The sequence below is a fragment of the Kogia breviceps genome, chromosome 1, assembly GCF_026419965.1.
Source record: "Kogia breviceps isolate mKogBre1 chromosome 1, mKogBre1 haplotype 1, whole genome shotgun sequence".
NCBI lineage: Eukaryota > Metazoa > Chordata > Mammalia > Artiodactyla > Physeteridae > Kogia > Kogia breviceps.
Window position 1 is genome coordinate 91359155 of NC_081310.1, and position 21611 is coordinate 91380765.

General features: G+C 39.9%; 1 protein-coding gene across 2 annotated transcripts; it reads left to right on the forward strand.

The window, feature by feature from the left end:
• The first annotated feature begins 12516 nt into the window (after positions 1 to 12516).
• On the forward strand, positions 12517 to 21471 carry DUSP12 (dual specificity phosphatase 12). 2 transcript variants are annotated; one of them, XM_059037808.2, is made up of 6 exons: positions 12517 to 12993; positions 13967 to 14080; positions 14173 to 14291; positions 14683 to 14779; positions 15094 to 15280; positions 18031 to 21471. In XM_059037808.2, exons 1-6 carry the CDS (start codon positions 12611 to 12613, stop codon positions 18190 to 18192), a joined length of 1062 nt encoding a protein of 353 aa, XP_058893791.1. In that variant the 5' UTR covers positions 12517 to 12610; the 3' UTR covers positions 18193 to 21471. The 2 variants fall into 2 exon arrangements, with proteins under 2 accessions (XP_058893791.1, XP_066895977.1); XM_067039876.1 differs by having other exon boundaries at positions 12534 to 12993; positions 18622 to 21471.
• The last annotated feature ends 140 nt before the right edge of the window (positions 21472 to 21611 follow it).

The following is a 21611-nucleotide window of genomic DNA, read 5'->3' on the forward strand; positions in this document are numbered from 1 at the left end:
TTCCTAAAACGATTTCACTTTCAGAGTCTGACTTCTCTGTTTTTTTTTTTTTTTTGCGGTACACGGGCCTCTCACTGTTGTGGCCTCTCCCGCTGCGGAGCACAGGCTCCGGACGCGCAAAGCTCAGCGGCCATGGCTCACAAGCCCAGCCGCTCTGTGGCATGTGGAATCTTCCCGGACCGGGGCACAAACCCGTGTCCCCTGCGTCGGCAGGCGGACTCTCAACCACTGCGCTACCAGGGAAGCCTAAAGCCAACTTTTCTGAAACACTTTTCCACTCAGATTTAGCCAAGTCTGTGTTTTCCCATTCTTGTAACATACTCTTTCCTGTGAAGAGCATTAGTTTCTTAAAAGAAGCCATAACAAGAGTAACAGTTATCGTTGTCAGACTTTTAGGCTGGTTTTGCAATTATCTGGAGTTAGCTTACTTTTGACTTCTAGTTCAGGAATGTTGCTAAACATGTCTGCTTCACCACTCACTCCACTTCTCCTCACAACCTATGAATATTTCACCTTCATCTCTAGAAATTTCTCCCAATATGCTCACACCCATTCTTAAATTTTGATGCCAGTACTTTAATGTTCATGCTTGCTTTAAGCAATGAAAACTATGACAAGACAACAATTATAAGATGCATCGTGGTTTCAAAGATGTTAAATGCAGTTGGAAAAAAATTATTTCTTAGAATTAATAAAATACAAAATGCACCCTAAAAGCAAATCTAGGAAAGCAGATTTCAAAATGTCTAGAAAAAAAGTTACATATGGCACTACATGTAGCCTGAGACTAGAGGTGGACTTCCTTTGAGTTGAAGTGGAGGTTCTCAAAAATCTGAAAGGAATTTAAAGCCTGTTTAGTTCATCCAAGAAACCACTTATTGAGACCTTCTAAACTTCTCCTGCCATGTGGCCACGCTTGACTTTTTGTGAGAATGTGGTCCTTATTACCTCCCAAGGACAGCCCACTCTCTCAGGATAGCTCTGGTAATTAGAAAATTCTTCCTATGGATAATGAGCAAAATGATTTCGTTATAGCTTCTACTCACTGTGCCTCCTAGGGTTACACAGAACAGATCTAATTCCTGGTCCTCTTGTCAGGGCTTTAGATGTATAAAGACACTGCTTAGGTTATGCTTAGTTTTGTTAAAGATAGACTTTGTTTCAGTGTTTTCGACTGTTCCTAATTTTGAGTTCCTTCTCCATCCTGGCTTTTCTTTCTTTCTTTGTTTTTTAAATATTCAGAGTTCTTTTTATTCTTTTAAAATTTATTTAGTTTTGGCTGCGTTGGGTCTTTGTTGCTGCGCGGGCTCTCTCTAGTTGTGGCGAGCTGGGGCTGCTCTTCGATGTGGTGCATGGGTGCGTGGGCTTCTCATTGCGGTGGCTTCTCTTGTTGTGGAGCACGGGCTCTAGGCACACAGGCTCAGTAGTTGTGGCGCCAGGGCTTTGTTGCTCCGTGGCTTGTGGGATCTTCCCGGACCAGGGCTTGAGCCCATGTCCCCTGCATTGGCGGGCGGATTCCCAACCACTGTGACACAAGGAAGTCCCCATCCTGGCTTTTCTGAGCACATCTCCAACTGCTCTATATTTGGTTTAAAATGTGGGACCCACAACAGAATGCCGTTTCTCAGGTGGGTGTGTCCAGGGAGAATGAGGCAGGAAGGCAGAATTTTATTTTTATTTTTTACAGTTAAGCAATTGCACTTGTGACAGGATGTCAAAAGTGATATTTCATGATATAAGAGACATGGAATTCTGAAGCCGGATCATCATACCCAGAATTTACAAAGGAAATGGTTAAGGATCTGTTGTTCCCTGACTTTTGGACTCTGAAATCACATCAAGGAGATAAAAAGGGGTCAGAGTATGGAGAAGAGAGAAGGTCTGTGAAGGTTTCTTTGCCGTGTGAATAGTCTCCATCACAATTCTTACTCACAGTGGGGAGTTTTGGAAAGTTTACCCTCTCCTCATCAAGCCTAATAAGGGAGATGCCCATGGACTCACCCAGAGAGGTCTGAAATGTGTCGCCCATAGTAGGGAGACACAGGGAACTAGGCCTGACTCATCCCTGAGAAAGCTAAGGTGAATTGTGGCTGTAGGATGGAAGAGCCTGTTTGGGGATTCTGCACTACAGAAGTTGCTGGGGCAAAGCCATGTATGTATGTATTTCCATAGTCCATGAAAGACAGAGAGCTGGCATGGGTTCCTGTACAATAAGGAGGGGTTGAAAAAAGCACCAAAAAGCTGGAGGTGAATCTAGATTCTTAGGGGTTGAGGAAAGAGGTGCAAGTGCACTCCTGGAAGAAAGATGCATCTGCCTTGAGTAGAGGAGAGCAGTCCCCCCAAGCAAACATGTCTAAAAAGTCCACAAAAATGCCCATGGGAGAAAGAATTGGCCAGTCATTTTCAAGCTGAGAGAGCAGGAAGCTGCCCAGCCAAAGAACTTTCTACTGCTTTATCTATCCTCCCTCCCTTCCCTATTCTCTCCTACTTTGGCCTAGGTGAGGTGAAAAGGAAACAGACACTAAGGAGAGAGGGAGGAGGTATGGAGAGAGAAAGAGAGAGAGAGAGAGAAACCAATCAAGCTCCTTTCCCAAGTCAGGACCTAAACTGAGTAAGTAGGAGGACAAAGAGTTATCTCTGAATTAAGACTGAAGGTCTAATTAACATCTAGGACTGGGTGCTCTAATTCATAAATTGAAACATGCTTGTGACCTAAAGTTGTTAAAAGACTATCCATTATCAAGAGAAGCACAAAAAGCAGGGATTGGCTCAAAATTTAATGTACACATGAATCACCCTGGGCTCTTTTGCAAATGCAGATTGTGATTCAGTGGGTCTGGGGGGGAGCCTGAGAATCTGCATTTCTAACAAGTTCCCAGTTGATGCCAGTGCTGGCATCTTGGGTCACACTTTGAGAAACAAGGGGAGCAGGGGATTACCCCACTGAATGAATTTTAAATGGATTATAGAAGATTAAAAAAGCTGCATTTGAGGGAATTCTCTGGTGGTTCAGTGGTTAGGACTTCCACTGCAGGGGGCCCAGGTTCAATCCCTGGTCAGGGAACTGAGATGTCACGTTGCAAGGCCAAAAATTTTTTTTAAAAAGGTGCATTTTCAATGTTCATTTTAGCACTATTTACAACAGCCAGGACATGGAAACAACCTAAGTGTCCATAGACAGATGAATGGATAAAGAAGATGTGGCACATTTATACAATGGAATATTACTCTGCCATAAAAGAAATGAAATTGAGTTATTTGTAGAGAGGTGGATGGACCTAGAGTCTGTCATACAGAGTGAAGTAAGTCAGAAAGAGAAAAACAAATACCGTATGCTAACACATATATATGGAATTTTTAAACAAATGATTCTGAAGAAACTAGGGGCAGGAAAGGAATAAGGATGCAGATGTAGAGAATGGTTTTGAGGACATGGGGAGGTGGGGAGGGGAAGCTGAGACGAAGTGAGAGAGTGGCATGGACATATATACACTACCAAATGTAAAATAGATAGCTAGTGGGAAGCAGCCACATAGCACAGGGAGGTCAGCTTGGTGCTCTGTGACCACCTAGAGGGGTGGGAGAGGGAGGGTGGGAGGGAGACGCAAAAGGGAGGGAATATGGGGATATATGTATATGTATAGCTGATTCACTTTGTTATAAAGCAGGAACTAACACAACACTGTAAAGCAATTATACTCCAATAGAGATGTTAAAAAAAAAAGGTGCATTTTGATCATGCCATGAATTGTGCTTTCAACATATCCTACCTGCTATAGTCCAAGGGTCCTGCCTCTCATCTCAGCACCACAGAGCTAGTGCCTGGACACTGGGATCGCTGCTATTGCTACTGCAGAAAAAACCAACAGCTTCCTCAGACTGGCTCCGGAAGCTGCACAAGTATAGCCTCTGCCTCACTTTCACCTTCCATATGTTGTCCAAGAGCTTCTGAGTGGCCAGACCTAAGTTACACCCTGTACCTAACTGCAAGGGAGTCTCAGTCCCTTTTAGCTTTCCAGGCTCTGCAGTTCAGAAAGGCACTTGAGAAGGTAATGAAGTGGATGTTCGCCCCACCTCCACAGACAATAAAGGGGTGAGTCCTACCTAGGCTTTTACTGCTGTAAAGGACCTAGAGATTTAGGCCAACTTGTTAATTTTAGAGATCAGGAGATGGAGATGCAGAGACTAAATGACTTGTTAATGGTGGAGGTAGAAATAGAGCTCAGGTCTTTTGACAAGGAGTTCAGTGTAACCTAAAGAACAGCCACTCTCCCAGGAGGCAAGTGATATTGTCCAGCTTGCAAACCCACCCAAGACACTGTTTTCATCTAAGGCATACCTCTTCGACCCCCAATTTATATTTATTTAGTTCATTTGGGAGATCAAAGTACAGAATCTTATATTTATCTTTTTTGAATTTTGTCTTTGTTAGCTTAATAAAACAATTTTGGATTCCAATGTAGTCCCTCTCAGCTGTAACACAATGCAGATTAGTAAGCATGTCTTCTGCACCATAACCCAAATCACTAAAAAAAAGTAGAATCAAACAGATTAAAGAAATTTAGATGATGGCTCTATCTCACTACAAATTTCTCTCATGATTGCCATGGATCCATTTTTCTCTCTTTGGGTACAATTGTTTAACCATTTACCAACCTATTCAATTGCTCTAATGTCCAGTCTATATTTCTCACCCTTATCTACAAGGAGATCTGTCTAAAAGACTGGAGAAGTACAGATTCAGTGGGTGAGCATTTCCCCTAATCTGCCTGTCTAGTCATTGTCAGAAAAAGAACAGGCTATCTGGGCAAGACTATTCTTGGTAAACTCATGCTGGCCCCTAGTGGATGCTTCTTTTCTTCTCCTCTACCTCCTCATACTTCCCCCTCCACCCCCCCTCCTTCTTCCTCTTCTTCTTCCCTTTCCCCTCTCCCTCCTCTCCTTCTTCAGTTGAGGTAAGATAATTGACATATAACATTACACTAGTTTCAGGTCTGCAAGTAATGATTCAATATTTGTATATGTTGCAAAGTGATCATCACAATAAGTCTAGTTGAAATCCTTCACCATACATAGTTACACTATTTTTGGTGATGAGAACTTTTAAGATCTACTCTCTTAGCAACTTTCAAACAGTATTATTAACTAGAGTCACCATGCTTTCTATAGTTGATAATATTAGAGCTAATATAGCTGCTTCTTTTTGTAAGTACTTACAAGACATTCCTGCATTAACCTGCATCATTTTGGATTAGAGGCAACCAGTAATGGTTTGACAGCCTAAAGGTATAGAAGCAGATGGGGCTCATCCACTTAGTACCCCACTATCCATTTTCCATTTAGTGACCCCACTAAGGGATTCTGAGACCCTTTGTGAAAAGGGCTGTGGAAAAATGAGGCCTGTGCAGGACATGTAGTAGCCCCTTCCCTCCAATAAGGGCTGCAACTCTGTGTGGCTGCTATTAGGACTGGATGTGGCTGGTGGGACTGAATACATGTCCCAGGATCGCTTGTGAAGTCTCAAAACAAATTGTTCATTTTCAGACATATTGGGCATATACTTAATGAAACATTCTCAAGTGTCTTAGCCCTCATATCCCTGTGCCTTCCCCCTCACTGCTCTTTTGTCTTTCCACCACTTTACCAGCCCTTTCTCCCTCATCTCTCTCTCCTTCACCTGTGGGAAAGACCCAACTCAAATGCCACTTTCCCAGAGAATTTTTCCCAGTTTCCTCCAGCCAAAGTAAGTTAATTTTTTTTCTGTCTGAGCCCCCAAGCATTTTGTTTTACTGTCAGTTTAACACATGACTTGGGTATTTGTACCCCTGTCTGCATAGTGGAAACTTGAGTCTAAGGGCTTCATCTTATTCCATGCTGCATCCCCACTTTGGGACCATATAAAAATGCTTCTATTGAACATCCAAATCTAATTTTTTTCTCTTTATTTGGGCAGTTTCCTCCTGCCAGCTTGAACATTTATAAATGACCTATCTCTGTTTTCAGTTCTCATGGCTGGTGATGAGTAATTATTGGTAGGCATGGGTAAAGAAATACATCTTGAAAGATATGAGACAGTGGATATGAAACACACTTAGAAGCAGCAGCGGAGTATATTTGATAGTAAGGAGGGGCAAGGAACAACATTTTAAAGGATTTAGAAATATTCTGTGGACTGACCAAAAGTTTATAGGATTTCCGAGTTTTATAGTTTAAAATCACTTAGGGAATGTTAGAACAGGCATTATTAGCCTTGCCTTTTTGGGGTGGGGCCACTGAAATTCAGAGGGCTTAACTGGCTTGGCCACATTATATAATTAATACATGATGGAACCAAAACTTAAGTCTAGGACTTGTGCATACAAGTCCAGAGTTCTTTCCATTACAACACACTTGACTACATCTAGACTGCAAGAGAGCTCCAAAGGTTGTGACATTGGGAAGGGGCAACTGTGGCCATTCTTTATATTTTGTTTGGGGAAGAGTGGAGGGAGAGGAGTTCCGCAAAATGTAATTCAGCAAACCTCTGACATGCAACAGGGAACATCTGTGGTCTCCTTTGCTCTACTCATCTCTCTGTTTACCACTTTCTCCTTGAGTCATAAAAGGAACTGAGAGCACGACCCAGATATCACCAGCCAGTTCCTGCCCCAGTATTTCTCGTATGGATAGTCCTACAGTGTGATGAGTTTGTAAATACTGGGGGTGGGTTGGGGACGCAGTTGGGAATAAGGCAGGAGGAGTTGTTGGATCAGTTGACCAAGTTGTCCTTACATAACGAGGGGGCTTCAACTCTATTCAGTCATCTCTGGTCCCAGGGTTTGTGGAGCTGAAATTATTCCCTCAGAATCTTGACAATAGATGCCCTTCTAGGGAAGGAGGACACATCTTTACCAAGACACAGACTCTACATTAATAAGTGGACTTCAGGGTGTGGTTGTAGCTGGATGGGTAGTTAGGATCCACTTTCTGCTAAATCTCATGACCATTGAATTCCTGGACTAATCACACTCAGCAATTTATCTCTGCTCAACAACTTCCTCAAGACAAGCCATCTGCAGCCATTTCTCCCTCACCACAGCTCAGCCTCTGCTGCATGGAATCCTCTCCAAGCTGCTTCTGGTGCAACGGTTCAGCTTGGGATTTCTTTCTCCCACTAATAATACATGTTGATAAGTTAATTCTTGTTAGAACTCTGTAATATGGCTATAATTACTCTTATTTTGCAGGTGAAGAAACTGAGGCTTAGAGAAATCATATAACTTTCTACAGGCATACGATCACATATTAATAGGTAATAGGGTCAGAAGCAGTTTGGGATTCAGACTTGGGTTTTCTCTGGTTTCAGAGTGTGCCCCTCAAAGACAGTACCAAATCTGAACTCATCACTTTGTAAGTATACACCTTCTACTCATGAACACAGAAAAAGTAATAGAATTATGTTATTATCACCCATTTATATTTTTCTTCAACACTTTGATTTGGGGGATCTTAAAGTACATTTCATGTGTATCTTCATAACTGTCCTAGATCTTAAGTCCCATTAAGAACATAATTGGCAAACATTTACTGGTAATTCATTGGGTATAGGATGCTGGAGATAGAAAGAGGAACTGGTCTTTGGACCAGATGGGGAGGCAATGGGGCAGAAGAGGGGAAGTTTCCCTGCTCATTGCTCAGCACAGATGTGCACTTACAGCAAATATTTTTAAAGATGAAAGTGATGAATCATACTTGTGACTGTGCTCTAGAAGAAAACCAAAGACCGGGAAGGCTGGGTGATGTGTATTCTCATGTGATTAGGCCATGTTACATAGAATGGGTGGGTGTCTTCTTAAAATGCAAGCCACACCATACTAGACTATCTCTTAGAATTTTTGCCTAATTCATGCTTATCAATGATGTAGGCTTGCTCGTAATAAAATGAACAGATACATCGTGCATGTGTGTGTGCGCAAACACGTGCGCCTACCAGTGCTAGGACATAGAGCCTCTTCTCTTCTCTTTGACAGGAAGCAACCCAGCCGCCCCTCTAAAGACGAATTTCCTTCCCTGGGCCTAACATCCTGCTTTTTTGCACGTTGCCATATTCATTTTCCCCTGTTTCAAGGGAGGTACAGAAAATGTATCTTGCCAAAGGGCACATGGTGCCAACTAGTGGTTAGGAGTAAAAATACAGAAGCTGGTAAATACACTTCAGCCTCAGGAATTGAGGCATTATTATTCCTCTAGATACAGATATTCACTGAGCCGGGCTTTGTGGGTATTCAACAACAATTCAGAAGTGTCTCTTACTCCCATCCTTGAAGGAACTTATATTCATTTCAGGGAGTTGAGGAAGAAAAGCTCATTTCCAACAGAAAACTAATAAAGCTGAGGGAATGATTAGGATATCTTAATGAAATGTCCAGGAAATTAACCCTTAATTCTTCCCCCCCCCATTTTTCCAGAATGTAAATATCTATGATTGTTAACAGTGAATAATTTTAATAATATGTGTTGAAAAAAGATTAAAACTATATGGAAAGAAGTGTATAAAGCCTATCATGTAAGTCTCCTCATGCCAGCTCCCAGAAATAACCACTGTTAACAGTTCATATGTATATATACACATACATACATACATACACATATATACGCTCAGATATGCTTTCTATTTGTAAACCATCTTAAAAAATTTTATAATATAGCTAGCATCAACCACTTCCTTTGTTATCTTTTTAAATAGTTGCCTAGTATTTTATTGAATGGATAAAACAACTTCTTTAACCACTCCATTACTTGCATTTATTTAGATGTTTCTAGTTTTTCATTATACTAGACAATGGATGCTGTGTCAGGGGTCACCAGGCTCCTTCAGGCTTACTGAGTCACTGGAAAGATTTGCAGAACTCAGAAGAGCAATTATACAAAGTTATGGCTTATTCCAGTGAAAGAATACAGATTCAAATCAGCAAAGAGAAAAGGTACATGGGTGAAGTCCAAGAGAAGCCAGGTGCAAGTTTCCAGATACCCCCTCCTATTGGAGTCACAGAGGCACTTGCTTCTTTCTCCCAGTGATGATATGTGACAACACACTTGCAGTATGGCCAAACAGGAAGCTCACCCAAACTTGGTATCCAGGGGTTTTATTGGGGGCCAGTCACATAGGCATGCAGCTCCTGCATGACTGAGCGTAACTACTCAATCTCCAGCCTCCCAGAGGTCAAACTGATACAGCATGGCCCAGGGCTTCCAGCACTTTCAGGTACTTCAAAAACACTTTTATCAGGCAGGCTATTCTGGGGGATCAGAGATGGTCTCCCAGGAGCTGGTCAAGGGCAGTCCTCCTGAGGACAGACTTCTCTTTGGAATGTGCTGGGAGAATTAAGCAAGTGCCTCACCTCCCTCCTTTCTGCCTGACAAATTCCCATTCATCTTACAAGACCCAGATCAAGCATCACTTCCTCTGGGAAGCTATCCTTGATTACTCCCCTTCCATTAGGGTTAGATGCCCAGCTCCCACATGCTTCCTTAGTAATTTGCCCTTATTTCTATCAGAACAATAATTGGGCTATTTACTTATCTTTTACTCCAGCTTTTCTCTAAGTTCCTCGAGGGCAAAGACTCTTATTCATTTTGTAGCCTCAGCATCTACTGTAGTGCCCGACACATAGTAGATGTTTCCAGGATTGCAAAGAGAGAAAGGTTGAGTTGATTCAGCTGGGGGCTCAGAAGACCGCTAACATGACTCGCCAGGCAAAAACACTAAGTGAGCCCTTAAGGTAAACCCTTTGGGATGGGGAAGGAAATGGCATTGAGAGGGAAGTAGTGTCTCTTCTGGTACTCCTTTCCCTTCCATTTCTAACATTCAAAAGATGGAGTAACCAGCACCATTAGCCCAAATTCTGTGGGGGATACAAAGATGAAAAAGCAAAGTCCTTACCCTGAAGAGGTTCACAGCCTGTGGTGGGAATAAGGGAAGATAGCACTCTTCCTCTATCCCTGCAGGTTGCCCACTTAAGTGTTCCCAAGCAGAAGCATTTGCTGCTTCCTCCATCTGACTTGGATGGGGCTCAAGTGTCCCTGCCCCGAATCTCAATCTCTCTGAAAATTATAAAGTTATATATGAGAAAGACAAAAGCAGGCCCTGGCATCCAGGAACTAGCCTGAAACTATGAGGTAGATCTTCCTTAGTGTTGCTACAGCTGGCCCAGAACTCACAGTTAGGTGTTTTCCCCCTCCTGCTGAATATAAACAATTTCACAGGACATCAACCCCAGACAAGGCAACACTGAGCTCATGATGAAGAAAGACAACAACAAGACCACCATGAAATTCCCTGCCCACATGGGAATCCTCACTCTGGGCCCATACTCTAACAGCAATAAAAACCCCAAGCCAGTTTTCTGTCTCTGCTTTCTCAATTCATTTTTGGACCTACTTGTGAGTCACCCTGCTATCTCCAGAAAGCCTCATTATGTGAGTAATAAATCTTTTTATGCCCTTAAAACAAAAACAAGACCACCGTAATCATGTCTGAACACAGATAAAACGTGAACATTGTCCAACTTCAAAATGCCAAACATACCTCTATTTTATCTCAAATGACTGATACTTAAAAATAATGATGATGAAAAAATACATACAATTTACCCTTTTAATCATTTTTAAGTGTACAGCTCAGTGGTGTTAACTGTATTTACATTTTTTGTGTATCAGATCTAGAGAACTTTTTCATCTTGCAAAACAGAAAGTCTATACCCATTGAACAACAACTCTTCAATTCTCCCTCCCCCCAGCCCCTGGCAACCACCATTCTATTCTGTTTCTATGAGTTCAGTTTTTTTAGATACCACATATAAGTGATATCATACAGTATTTGTCTTCCTCTCTCCAACTTATTTCACTCAGCGTAATGCCCTCAAGTTCCATCCATGTTGTCACAAATGGCAGGATTTCCTACTTTCTCATGGCTGAATAATATTTAGATGTGATATATAAATCACATCTTCATTCATCCACAGGTGGACATTTAGGTCATTTCCATATCTCGGCTGTTGTGAATAACATGAGGGTACAGATATCTCTTTAAGATTCTGATTTCATTTCCTTTGGACATATATCCAGAAAACAGGATTGCTGGATTTTATGGTAGTTCTATTTTTTAACTTTTTTGGGAATCTCCATACTGTTTCCATAGTGGCTGTACCAATTTATTCCCACCAATAGTGCACAAGGGTTCCCTTTTCTCCACATTCTCACCAAAATGTTATCTCTTGTCTTTTTAAAAATTGCCATACCAACAAGTGTGAGGTGATATCTCATCATGGTTTTGATTTGTTTTGATATCTCCCTGCTGATTAGTAATCAGCAGGATCTGTTCATGTACCTGTGGGCCATTTGTATGTATTCTTTGGGAGGAAATCTCTATTCAGTTCCTCTGCCCATTTTCTAATTTTTTTTTTTTGCAGTTGAGTTGTGTGAGTCCCTTATATATTTTGAATATTAACCCCTTATGCAATCTATGGTTTGCAAGTATTTTCTCCCATTCTGTAGGTTTGATTGCTTTTTACTTTGTTGATTGCTTCCTTTGCTATGCAGAAGCTTTTTAGTCTGACATAGTCCCACTTATTGCTTTTGGTGTCATAACCAAAAAGTTGTTGCCTAGACCATTGTGTGGTCTTAGTACCCTTGCTGAAGATCATTTGAGCATTTATGTGAGGGTTTATTTCTGGGCTCTCTATTCTGTTCCATTGGTCCATGTTTCAGTCTTTATGCCAGTACCATGACTGACTGCTACTTCTTGACCAATTACAGCTTTAGTGTCTCTCTAGCCTTCCCTCCCTTAGGTAAGATGTATTAAGATACCCAGTCATAGAATCACCCCCACTTCCTGACAGCATCCAATCCAGAGCAAAGTCCTGCTTCTTTAGACGCTTAGTCCCTTAGACCCTTAGCCCAAACTCATCTAATACAAGCTCAAATCCTGTAATAGGATCTTTCTAACACTCTCTTACCTAGATTTCCCGAAATTCTCCAGTTCATCGTTGAGTAATAAACCCAATTTACTTAACTACAGGTGGATTCTTGGTGGTCTTTGGCTGGAGGGCACTGACACACAAAACCATGGGATTAATATCTTCAAATATATAGAACAGTATACATCAACAAGAAAAGGATTCACATACCAATAAAAAACGGGACAAAAAGGGAAAAAAAAGGAAAAATAGTCACAAGAGAAGAACTACAAACTAATGGCTTCATAAGCATTGAAAAAATGTTTTATTTCAAATGCATAAAATTATGCTGCTGATTCAGTTGGTGGGACCATCATTTCAGTTTGAGTCCATTTGCTGCTCCTGCAGAAAATCCAGAAAATTTCAACCCTAAGAGCCTGAGAAGCCCTGTATTAGCGTTAGTTTATCCTCTCCCACCAAGCTGGGGGAGCCGGGTAGAGACAAGGGTCCAGAAGTGGTTCTGAACAGGGTTTAGCTCCGCCCCAGCCGCAGTAACGTCACCTTCCCCCAGTAAATCCATATTCCCGCGGTCGACGTGGTTCCCCGAGGGAGCGGCGGCGCAACTCAGGCCGGCTGGTCCTAGATGAAGGACGTTCTAGCCGACCCCCTACTCTATGGTAGGGCCCTCCGCAGTCCGGCCTACGGGCGCCGCCATGTTGGAGCCTCAGTACAGGAGCCATGGCTGCGAGCGCACGACCGGCAACCGGACCCGGGCCAGCTCCGCTGAGCACATGCTGGAGGTGCGGCCGGGGCTGTTCCTGGGTGGAGCTGCGGCAGTCGCGGAGCCGGACCACCTGAGGGAGGCGGGCATCACGGCTGTGTTGACGGTGGACTCGGAGGAGCCCGACTTCAACACGGGGGCTGGGGTCGAGGGTCTACGGAGTCTCTTCGTGCCAGCGCTGGACAAACCCGAGACCGACCTGCTTAGCCATCTGGACCGGTGCGTGGCCTTCATCGGCCAGGCCCGCGCCGAGGGCCGCGCGGTGCTGGTGCATTGGTGAGTGGCCGGGTCCGTGGGGAGAGCAACCCCGCCACGCTTCCAGCCTGCCCCCCCTCACCCTTCTCCCAGGCCCCAGAAGAGGACGAAGGGGCTGTTAGCCACTAGAACCTCCTCCTCCTCCCTCTCGCACTGGCTTGTGTCAGAGGATTGGGCAGGAGGCGGGCCCCTGATGGCGTGCAGGCTTTCATTCATTCAGTTTGTGTTGGTTCATTCTGCAGCCGCTGAGTTTTGTTTCGGAGGTAGGAGGAATCTTCAGGTAAATGACAAAAGTCCCTGCACCTACAGAGTTTAAATCTGTTCACGAGAAGCCACACACATACCCAGATTATTTTAATGCAGACTAGGATGCGAGGTGTGTAGTAAGAGGTTAACAAAGGTTAAGGTTATTCAAACTTCAGAGGAAGAGGAGATTATTTTCATTGCTTTTGTTTGAGGCGGGGTGGCTGATGTAGGGGAAATTTGGGGAGAGAAAAATTGGTTAGGACGTAAAGGATCCTTAAACCATTCCTAGGGGAAAGATGGAGTAGGTGATAGCAATGGCAAAAAGAGTGTAATAACGATACTTTACATTTATTGAGCCAGCACTTTTACTGCCAGCATTTGTTCTAAATATTACATAAAGGACATAAGGTAGTGATAAAAGGGAAAGAAGTCTGGGATCAGATCTCCAGGGCCCTTAAAGCCAGCAAAGGAGTTTAGATTTTTTTCTGAAGCCATTATAAAATGTTAAAAAAATAGTGTAATTATTTTTGAATAGGTAATACCTTCATATGGTTCAGAATTCAAAATGAATAAGGAAATAAGGGAATACTTCTTTTGTACAGCAGTAGTAATTCAGAGGCAAAGGGTTTATTTGAGTAGAAGAAGCAGACAAGAAGTGGACCTGTACTTTACCATTAATGGGGGGTTGGGTTTTTTTTGTTTTTTAAAAAATTGTTGCTATTTGTTATTTTAAAGGTTTCTTTTTCAGTCACGCAGGGGTCAGTCGAAGTGTGTCTATAATGACTGCTTTTATGATGAAGACTGACCAACTTACCTTTGAAAAAGCCTATGAAAACCTTAAGACTGTCAAACCAGAGGTTAAGTGAGTTCTTTGTCGTAGTAATAATTCTGCTTTTGTGATGTGATTTTATTTATTTAAAGAAAAATTAACTCTTTGTTTGTTTGTCCTTGCAGGATGAATGCGGGGTTTGAGTGGCAACTGAAATTATACCAGGCAATGGGATGTGAAGTAGATATCTCTAGTGCAATTTATAAACAGTATCGTTTACAAAAGGTTAAAGAGAAGTATCCAGGTGAGTAATAATTGGTAGTACGTGTTTGGTCCTTTCTAGATGCTGTTTACTCTGACACCAAATGTTTCAGGAGCATTATCTCTTTTTCCAGCAATCCCTTGAGTTAGGTGCTTTTATTTTCTTTTGAAACCATGGTTTAGCAAGAAATAGCTTGTTCAGGGTCACAAAGTTTGTAAGTGGCTGGCTTGAATTTGAACTCAGGCAGTCTGTGCCTGGAACCCAAGGGCTTGATCACTGTGCTCTCCTACCTCATCCTGATTTCTCAACAATGGAGAATTTTTTTTTTTTAATTTCTGAAGTTAGCACTACCTGCTTCAATTTGACATTAGCTGAATTTTTTCTGAAAATACAGAGTTGATTTTGACAAATGGATATATTTTGTGTCATGTAGAATTGCAGAACTTACCTCAAGAACTCTTTGCTGTTGACCCATCTGCCATTACACAAGGATTGAAAGATGGGGTTCTCTACAAATGTAGAAAGTGCAGGTAAAATATTTTGTATCCTCTGGAGATTTTATTTTGTCTCAGGAGCTGAAAAGTGTTGAAAGTTTCAGTTTCTTAAAATCTTGTGGAAGGAATTTGTTTAATTGAATAATACAGAAATTTCATATTCAAATTTGGTTTCAAGAAGAATATGAATTCTTAAAAGTAAAAGTAATGCAGTTACTTGTAGAAGTTACTGAAAATTAAAGTAGCATAATCAATGTTATATTAATTTGCCCCCTAAGAAATACTGCACATTTTAATCTGTTTCATCCTTTTGCAAGTCATTAATGTTTTTGTTTGTTTGGGGGTTGCAGGCGATCTTTATTTCGAAGTTCTAGCATTTTGGATCATAATGAAGGAAGTGGTCCTATAGCCTTTGCCCACAAGAGAATGACACCATCCCTCATGCTTACTACAGGGAGTCAGGCTCAATGTACATCTTATTTCATTGAACCTGTGCAGTGGATGGAATCCACTTTGTTGGGAGTGATGGATGGACAGGTGAGAACATATTTTACTTTCTGCAGTTTTATTATGTCATCTATATTTTGTTCCTTTCAATTTAAACCATATTTTAACTAACATTTTACTCCAACTGCTTTCTTTCTAGTTTAATATCTTTCTCATATAGATAAGACTTTATCAAAGATAAATTAGTCAAATAAAAACCAGCTGATGTAAAATAGTGAACCACTTTTGGTGGAAGGCTGTTGGTCTAAGTTAATTAATTCCTTTAAGGCTATTGTTTGTATTTTTTCAAATTAAGACTAACAAACTAATTAGAATATATTTAACAAAACTTGAACTTTGTAAGAAATAGGGCAAATCAAGGATTTTAAAATTAGATTTTAAATTTCTTCTTAATCTTCCTTTTTTTCTCTTTTGGCTCTGTGTATTTGTTTTCTTGATCTTTCAGTTTTGTATGTTTGTTAGGAGATTCTTTTTCATTTCCTGTTAATTCTAAAGAATGCAGCTCATATGAGCATCCTGTGACAGCCACAATTCTCCTTTAGGTTTACATGATATTAATCTAAAGATATTCTAAGTCTAAGATATAATGATGTTTAAAGTTTGTGTGGTGAGTATTTTATGAAACCTTTTCACTGTATTATTTCATTTGAAGAATACAATAACTTTATTAAAATCGAGCGCACATATATTCACATTTTATATGTGAGGAAACTTAGTTTGCATTAGTTAGTGTCTTGCCTAGAAAGAGGTACCCTATATTCAAACCCATGGTTTCAGATAATGCTGCTTTACTGAGATATAATTCACTTACCATATAATTTACCCATTGAAAGTGTACAGTTCACTGGTGTTTAATATATTCACAGAGGTTTTTGCAACTATCACCATTTTTATTGCTACCAAATAAACCTTGTACAGCAGTCACTTCCCATTCTTGATGATACTATTTGTTGAAGTCCACTTTATCTGTTTTTTTCTTTTGTGGCTTGTGCTTTTACCTTGCTGCTTTTATTGTTTTTTTGGGGCGTGCCTTGCAGCTTGTGGGATCCTAGTTCCCCAACCAGGGATTGAACCTGGGCCCTCGGCAGTGCCAGTGTGGAGTCTTAACCACTGGACTGCCAGGGAATTCCCTTGCCGCTTTTATTTAACCCAGAAAACACACAAGATAAAGGCGTTTTTGTGAAATATGCTAGATCACATTTGTGCATACTTCTTTGTATACTTATTTGCATTTTCTTACAGAATATATACCTAAAAGTGGAATTCCTGGCTTGAGGAGTGTGCACATTTTAAATATTACTGATAGTCTGGGCTGAAATTAACAATGCCCTTACAAATTTACCTGTCACTAATGTTGAATGCATGTACTTATTTCCCTATACCCTTAACATAATGGATATTGTAAAATTGGTAAGGTTTTGTCAATCTGTCAGTCTGTGAGATGAAAAATGTTAATCCTAAAATGTTTTAATTTGAATCTCCATGACTACTACTGAGACCAACATCTTTATATACTATGAGCCATTTATATTTTCTTTTACAGTAAATTTCCTTCATGTCCTTGGCCTGTTTTTCTGTGGGTTTTGTCTTTTTCTAATGGATTTGTAGGACTTTATATAGTCTAGAGTTAATGTTTTGTGTGATATGTTACAGATATTTTCTCCAGTCTGTTGCTTATCTCAGCTTTGTGATACATTTTTTTCTTCAGTTTTTTGAGATATAATTGACATACAGCACTGTATAAGTTGAAGGTATACAGCATAAATGACATACATATATTGTGAATGTGGGTTTTTTTGTGGTAAAATATTCATAACATAAATTTACCATTTTAACTATTTTTAAGTGTATAATTCAGTAGCCTTGAGAACATTCACATTGTTGTGCAACCATCACCACCATCTTCCCCAACTGAAATGCCATACCCATTAAACACTAATTCTGTATACCACTCCCGCCAGGCGCTGGCAACCACCATTCTACTTTTTGTCTTTATGAATTTGACTACTCCAGGTACCTCATAAAGTGGAATTACACATATATTTGTCCTTTTGTGACTGGCTTATTGCACTTGGCATAATGTCCTCAAGGTTCATCCATGTTATAGCATGTATCAGAGTTTCCTTTCTTTTTAGTGCTGAATAGTATTCCATTTTATGTATAGGCTACCACATTTTGTTTATCCGTTCATCTATCCATGGACATTTGGGTTGCTTCTTACCTTTGGTTATTGTGAATAATGCTGCTATGAACATGGGTATACAAATATCTGTTTGAGTCCCTGCTTTTATCTCTTTGGGGTTTATACCTAGAAGTGGAATTACTGGATCATATAGTAACTATGTTTAATTGTTTTGAGGAATGTGGTATACTTTTGTCAAACTAAAATTTAAGATATTTATGTAATCAATTCTAGTTTCTGAGTTTTATGCCCAGACTTTCTGTATAACTCGTCGATGATTTAAAAGTCAACACATGTGCCACAGTCACAAAACAGTCACAAAACCTTCTGTTTCACATTTGAACCTTCACCTTTCTCCCTTAATGCTGGAATTAATCTATTCCTCCTCTAAACTCCCAGAGTACAACATAATTCTTACACAATTATTGTAGTCTACTATCTATTACAGTAAATTGCTGTTACATCTCACTGATTAGATCATCAACTCCTTGAAGGTATTAGCCATGTCTTACCTGTTTTTATATCATATATTACCAAAGATAATTATTTGTTTTGTATAAAAATGAATGAATGAAGTAACACATTTATTTTATTTCAGCTTCTTTGCCCCAAATGCAATGCCAAGTTGGGTTCTTTCAACTGGCATGGTGAACAGTGCTCATGTGGTAGATGGATAACACCTGCTTTTCAAATACATAAGAATAGAGTGGATGAAATGAAAATGCTGCCAGTTTGGGGATCACAAACAAGAAAAATATGAACTTGCAACATTTGATAACTTGCTGATGATATGTGCTACCCTTGTTTATTGTCATTCAAGGAAGAGTGTTTAGTTTTAGGCCATTAACATTTCATTTGAAATATGAGAAGATAAAAATCATTTGATGTGACTTAGAAACTATACTTTGTCAGCTTCTTACACTATTTAAGTAGAATGGAAATCAAAACCTTTTAATCATGTAAATTATACTTTATTTGATATTAAAATCTTTTATAACCCAGATACTTTATTTCATATATATTTAAAAGTTTTGATTTTTGGAATGTTAGTTATATAATCTTAAGGTCTAGTTGGACAAAATTATGTATAAAAATTAGAAACTCATGTTTAAGTGAATTCTTTTATTTCTAGAAATGTAAAGCAGATTTGTTTGGATATATTTTGACATTTCTCTTTCTCTCTTTTAAGGGACATTAGTAAAGCTACATTAGTCTGGATTTTTCTTGGAAATGTAGAAGAAAAGGACATCAGTAAAACAGGGACTAAAATGTGGTTTTCCTATGATACTTTTTGAAGTAGTCTACCTAAAGAAATGTGTTGATGTTAGGTATATTTCTAATGATGAAGAAAATGAAATGTGGAGTAACTACATATCAATCACCTTTTTTAGCCCGATGTGTTAGTGTATTGGAAAAGGTAATATGTCCAGATTAGCTTTTTAATATGATCTCTGGAGACTGGAATTTATTTTACTCATTGATAATAGTTAGCATTATACCTAATTAGATACTTGAACATTTACATGAGATCAGAATTAGCTAATAAGGAGAAATATAGTCCATGTTCTTAATACGTTTTTCATATTTACACATGTGAGTGTATATGTACATAAACACCAAAATGGGAGTTATTTTAAATGCAAAAAAAATGTGAATCATGATCCTCTTTAAAAGTGTGCAAGTGTTACAGATGATTCTTGAGAATATCTCAGCATAGGACCTGAAGCCTTTGGCAGCTTTCATATAATAAATTTTTCTTAGGAGAAAAAATTTCTCCATTTTTGTTTTAGCTTTCACAATATCTGTTTACTTCTTTACTTTGTAATGTTATACTCCAGAAAGCTTTTTAAAAACAATTAGGTTGAACCATATGAAATTGCCTCTTTGTAGGTGAAAAGTAATTGAGTAGCAGCAGTTTTGTATATGGTTCAAGCTAATACCTATCCATAACACTGGCATCTATCACAGAGAAAATGACATAGATTTTATGTGAATTTATATAATTGTTAAATCAGTAAATATTTACTAAGCACCTTTTATGTACATGGTTCTAGGTGATACATTGAACAAACTAGATAAATCCTCTGCCTTGTAATTTATATTCTAGCCAGGAGACATTGACAAAACAGTATCTTTTGAAAGATAATTGGCATTTGCCAATGAGAAATGATTTGGGGATACTTGACTTTATGTAAATTTTGAAGTTTTGTGAAACATCCACTAAGCAAGATTTTTAGATTTAAGGTCTTTTAATGTTTTATTTTGGGGATGGGGTAAATCCATTATGCCTTTGTTCTCAAAATAACAAAAAAGGAATCCTTTCTTTTTAATATTTAGGAATATCAATGTAAAACATTTGAATTTACACATTTGTTGAAAATAGCAATATTAACCTTACTTCAGAGGCAGTGTGGTACAGTGAAAACAGTACTGAAGTAGAAGTCAGAGAGTGGCTCTAATGATTCTGGCTCTACTGACCACCATCTTCCTGGAAGTGAGCAGGTCTTTTGGAAATTGGGAGTCATTTCTCATCTTCACAAAATGAGATTAATATATGTTCTGCTGTCCTGACAGGGTTGTTTGAAAGATCATTTGCATTAGCTTTAATTTCTTTTTACATAAAATGGAGATAACAGTAGTATCTGGGTTATTACAAGGATTTTTGTGATACACTGCAGATAAAGAACTTAGTATAATGCCTAGCTAGTAGCAGTCAACATTTTCCCTTAAAGGGTTCCCTTGTGGTCCAGTGGTTAAGAATCCACCTTCCAATGCAGGGGACGTGGGTTCAGTCTCTGATTGGGGAACTGAGATCCCACGTGCTGCGGAGCAACAAAGCCTGCAGGCTCTGGAGCCCGCATGCCACAACTACTGAGCTCATGCACTCTAGAGCCCATGCGCCACAACTGGAGAGGATCCTGCGTGCTGCACCTAAGACCCGACGCAGCCAAATAAATATTTTTTTAAAATTAGCATTCTTAAAAAAAAAAAACTTTACCTTAAAATAGCTGCAGTTTATTGAGCACTTACGTGCCAGTCACTATCCTAAACACTTAATGTGTATTAGATTTAATCCTCAAAACAGCCGTGAGATAGATCCTATTATTCCCATTTTACAGGTGAAATTGAGGCTCAGAAATATTAAGTCACTTCCTCAAAGTTACATAGCAAATGAACCTAGATTAGAAGCAAGATTTGGCTTACTCCAAAATCTGAGCTTTTAACCTCTATATTCTAATATTTGGGTTCACTGTGGTATTTGTCTTAAAGATATCATACTAAAAATGTCAATCAGATTGTAAAATCTAATAGTACTGATGAAATGCAGTTTTTAACTAAGCTATAAATTCACTAGTCAGGCATCCCACCAACATTTGCAGGGTACAAATTGAGGCCTACATTCTATTTCTCTTAAAAGTTATAAATAAAGCTACCAAACTATTAAAATGTTTTGTTCTCTTGACAAATATATCTTCATAATGACCTGGAAGACAAGGTTTGAATTTAGAATTCTCTGACTTCATGGAGTTTCATGACAAAATATGGCAATGCAGTGAGAGTTGGCCCCTGACTTACAGACTGTGGAGCGCGCCATGCCCGTTAAGGGTATTCGGCCTGGAGGAAAATGACCAATTGAGCACAGGCTCCCAAAATAGAGGCAGGCATTCATGCATGCCTCAATAAGGTTGAGCCAACGCTCTTGGGACTTCTCCACCCACGTTTTCCCCGAGGTGATCAGTGCTTGACGGGTGCAGGTGAAGCCCATTCTGGACAGATGAAAGCCCCCTTTTTGCTAATGTTTATCACAAGGTCAAGAACAATATGCCCAGTCATAACAGAAACTTTGGGTGCAAACACAGACGGTAGAAATATTGTTATCAAGAAGCTAGCAGGATGAAGGACAGACTGTTCCCACGAGAAAGAAACTAACCTAATCTTAAACAGAACCGAGTATGCTTTAACTCCCTGAACTCCCTGTAACTGCGTTTTATAAAAGCTGTGCATATAAACAATAAAATTGACACTTGTTTGCAATGGCTCCTGGTGTCCCTCCCGTCCTCACTCTTTCCTCTTAAACTTTTTCCTCATCCCCTTGCCGCCTGAATTCGAGCCCTCGGTTGTGCTGGCAGCGACACAGACTGCCCCCCTTTTCCCACCCCTGGATTTGTTCATGCGGAC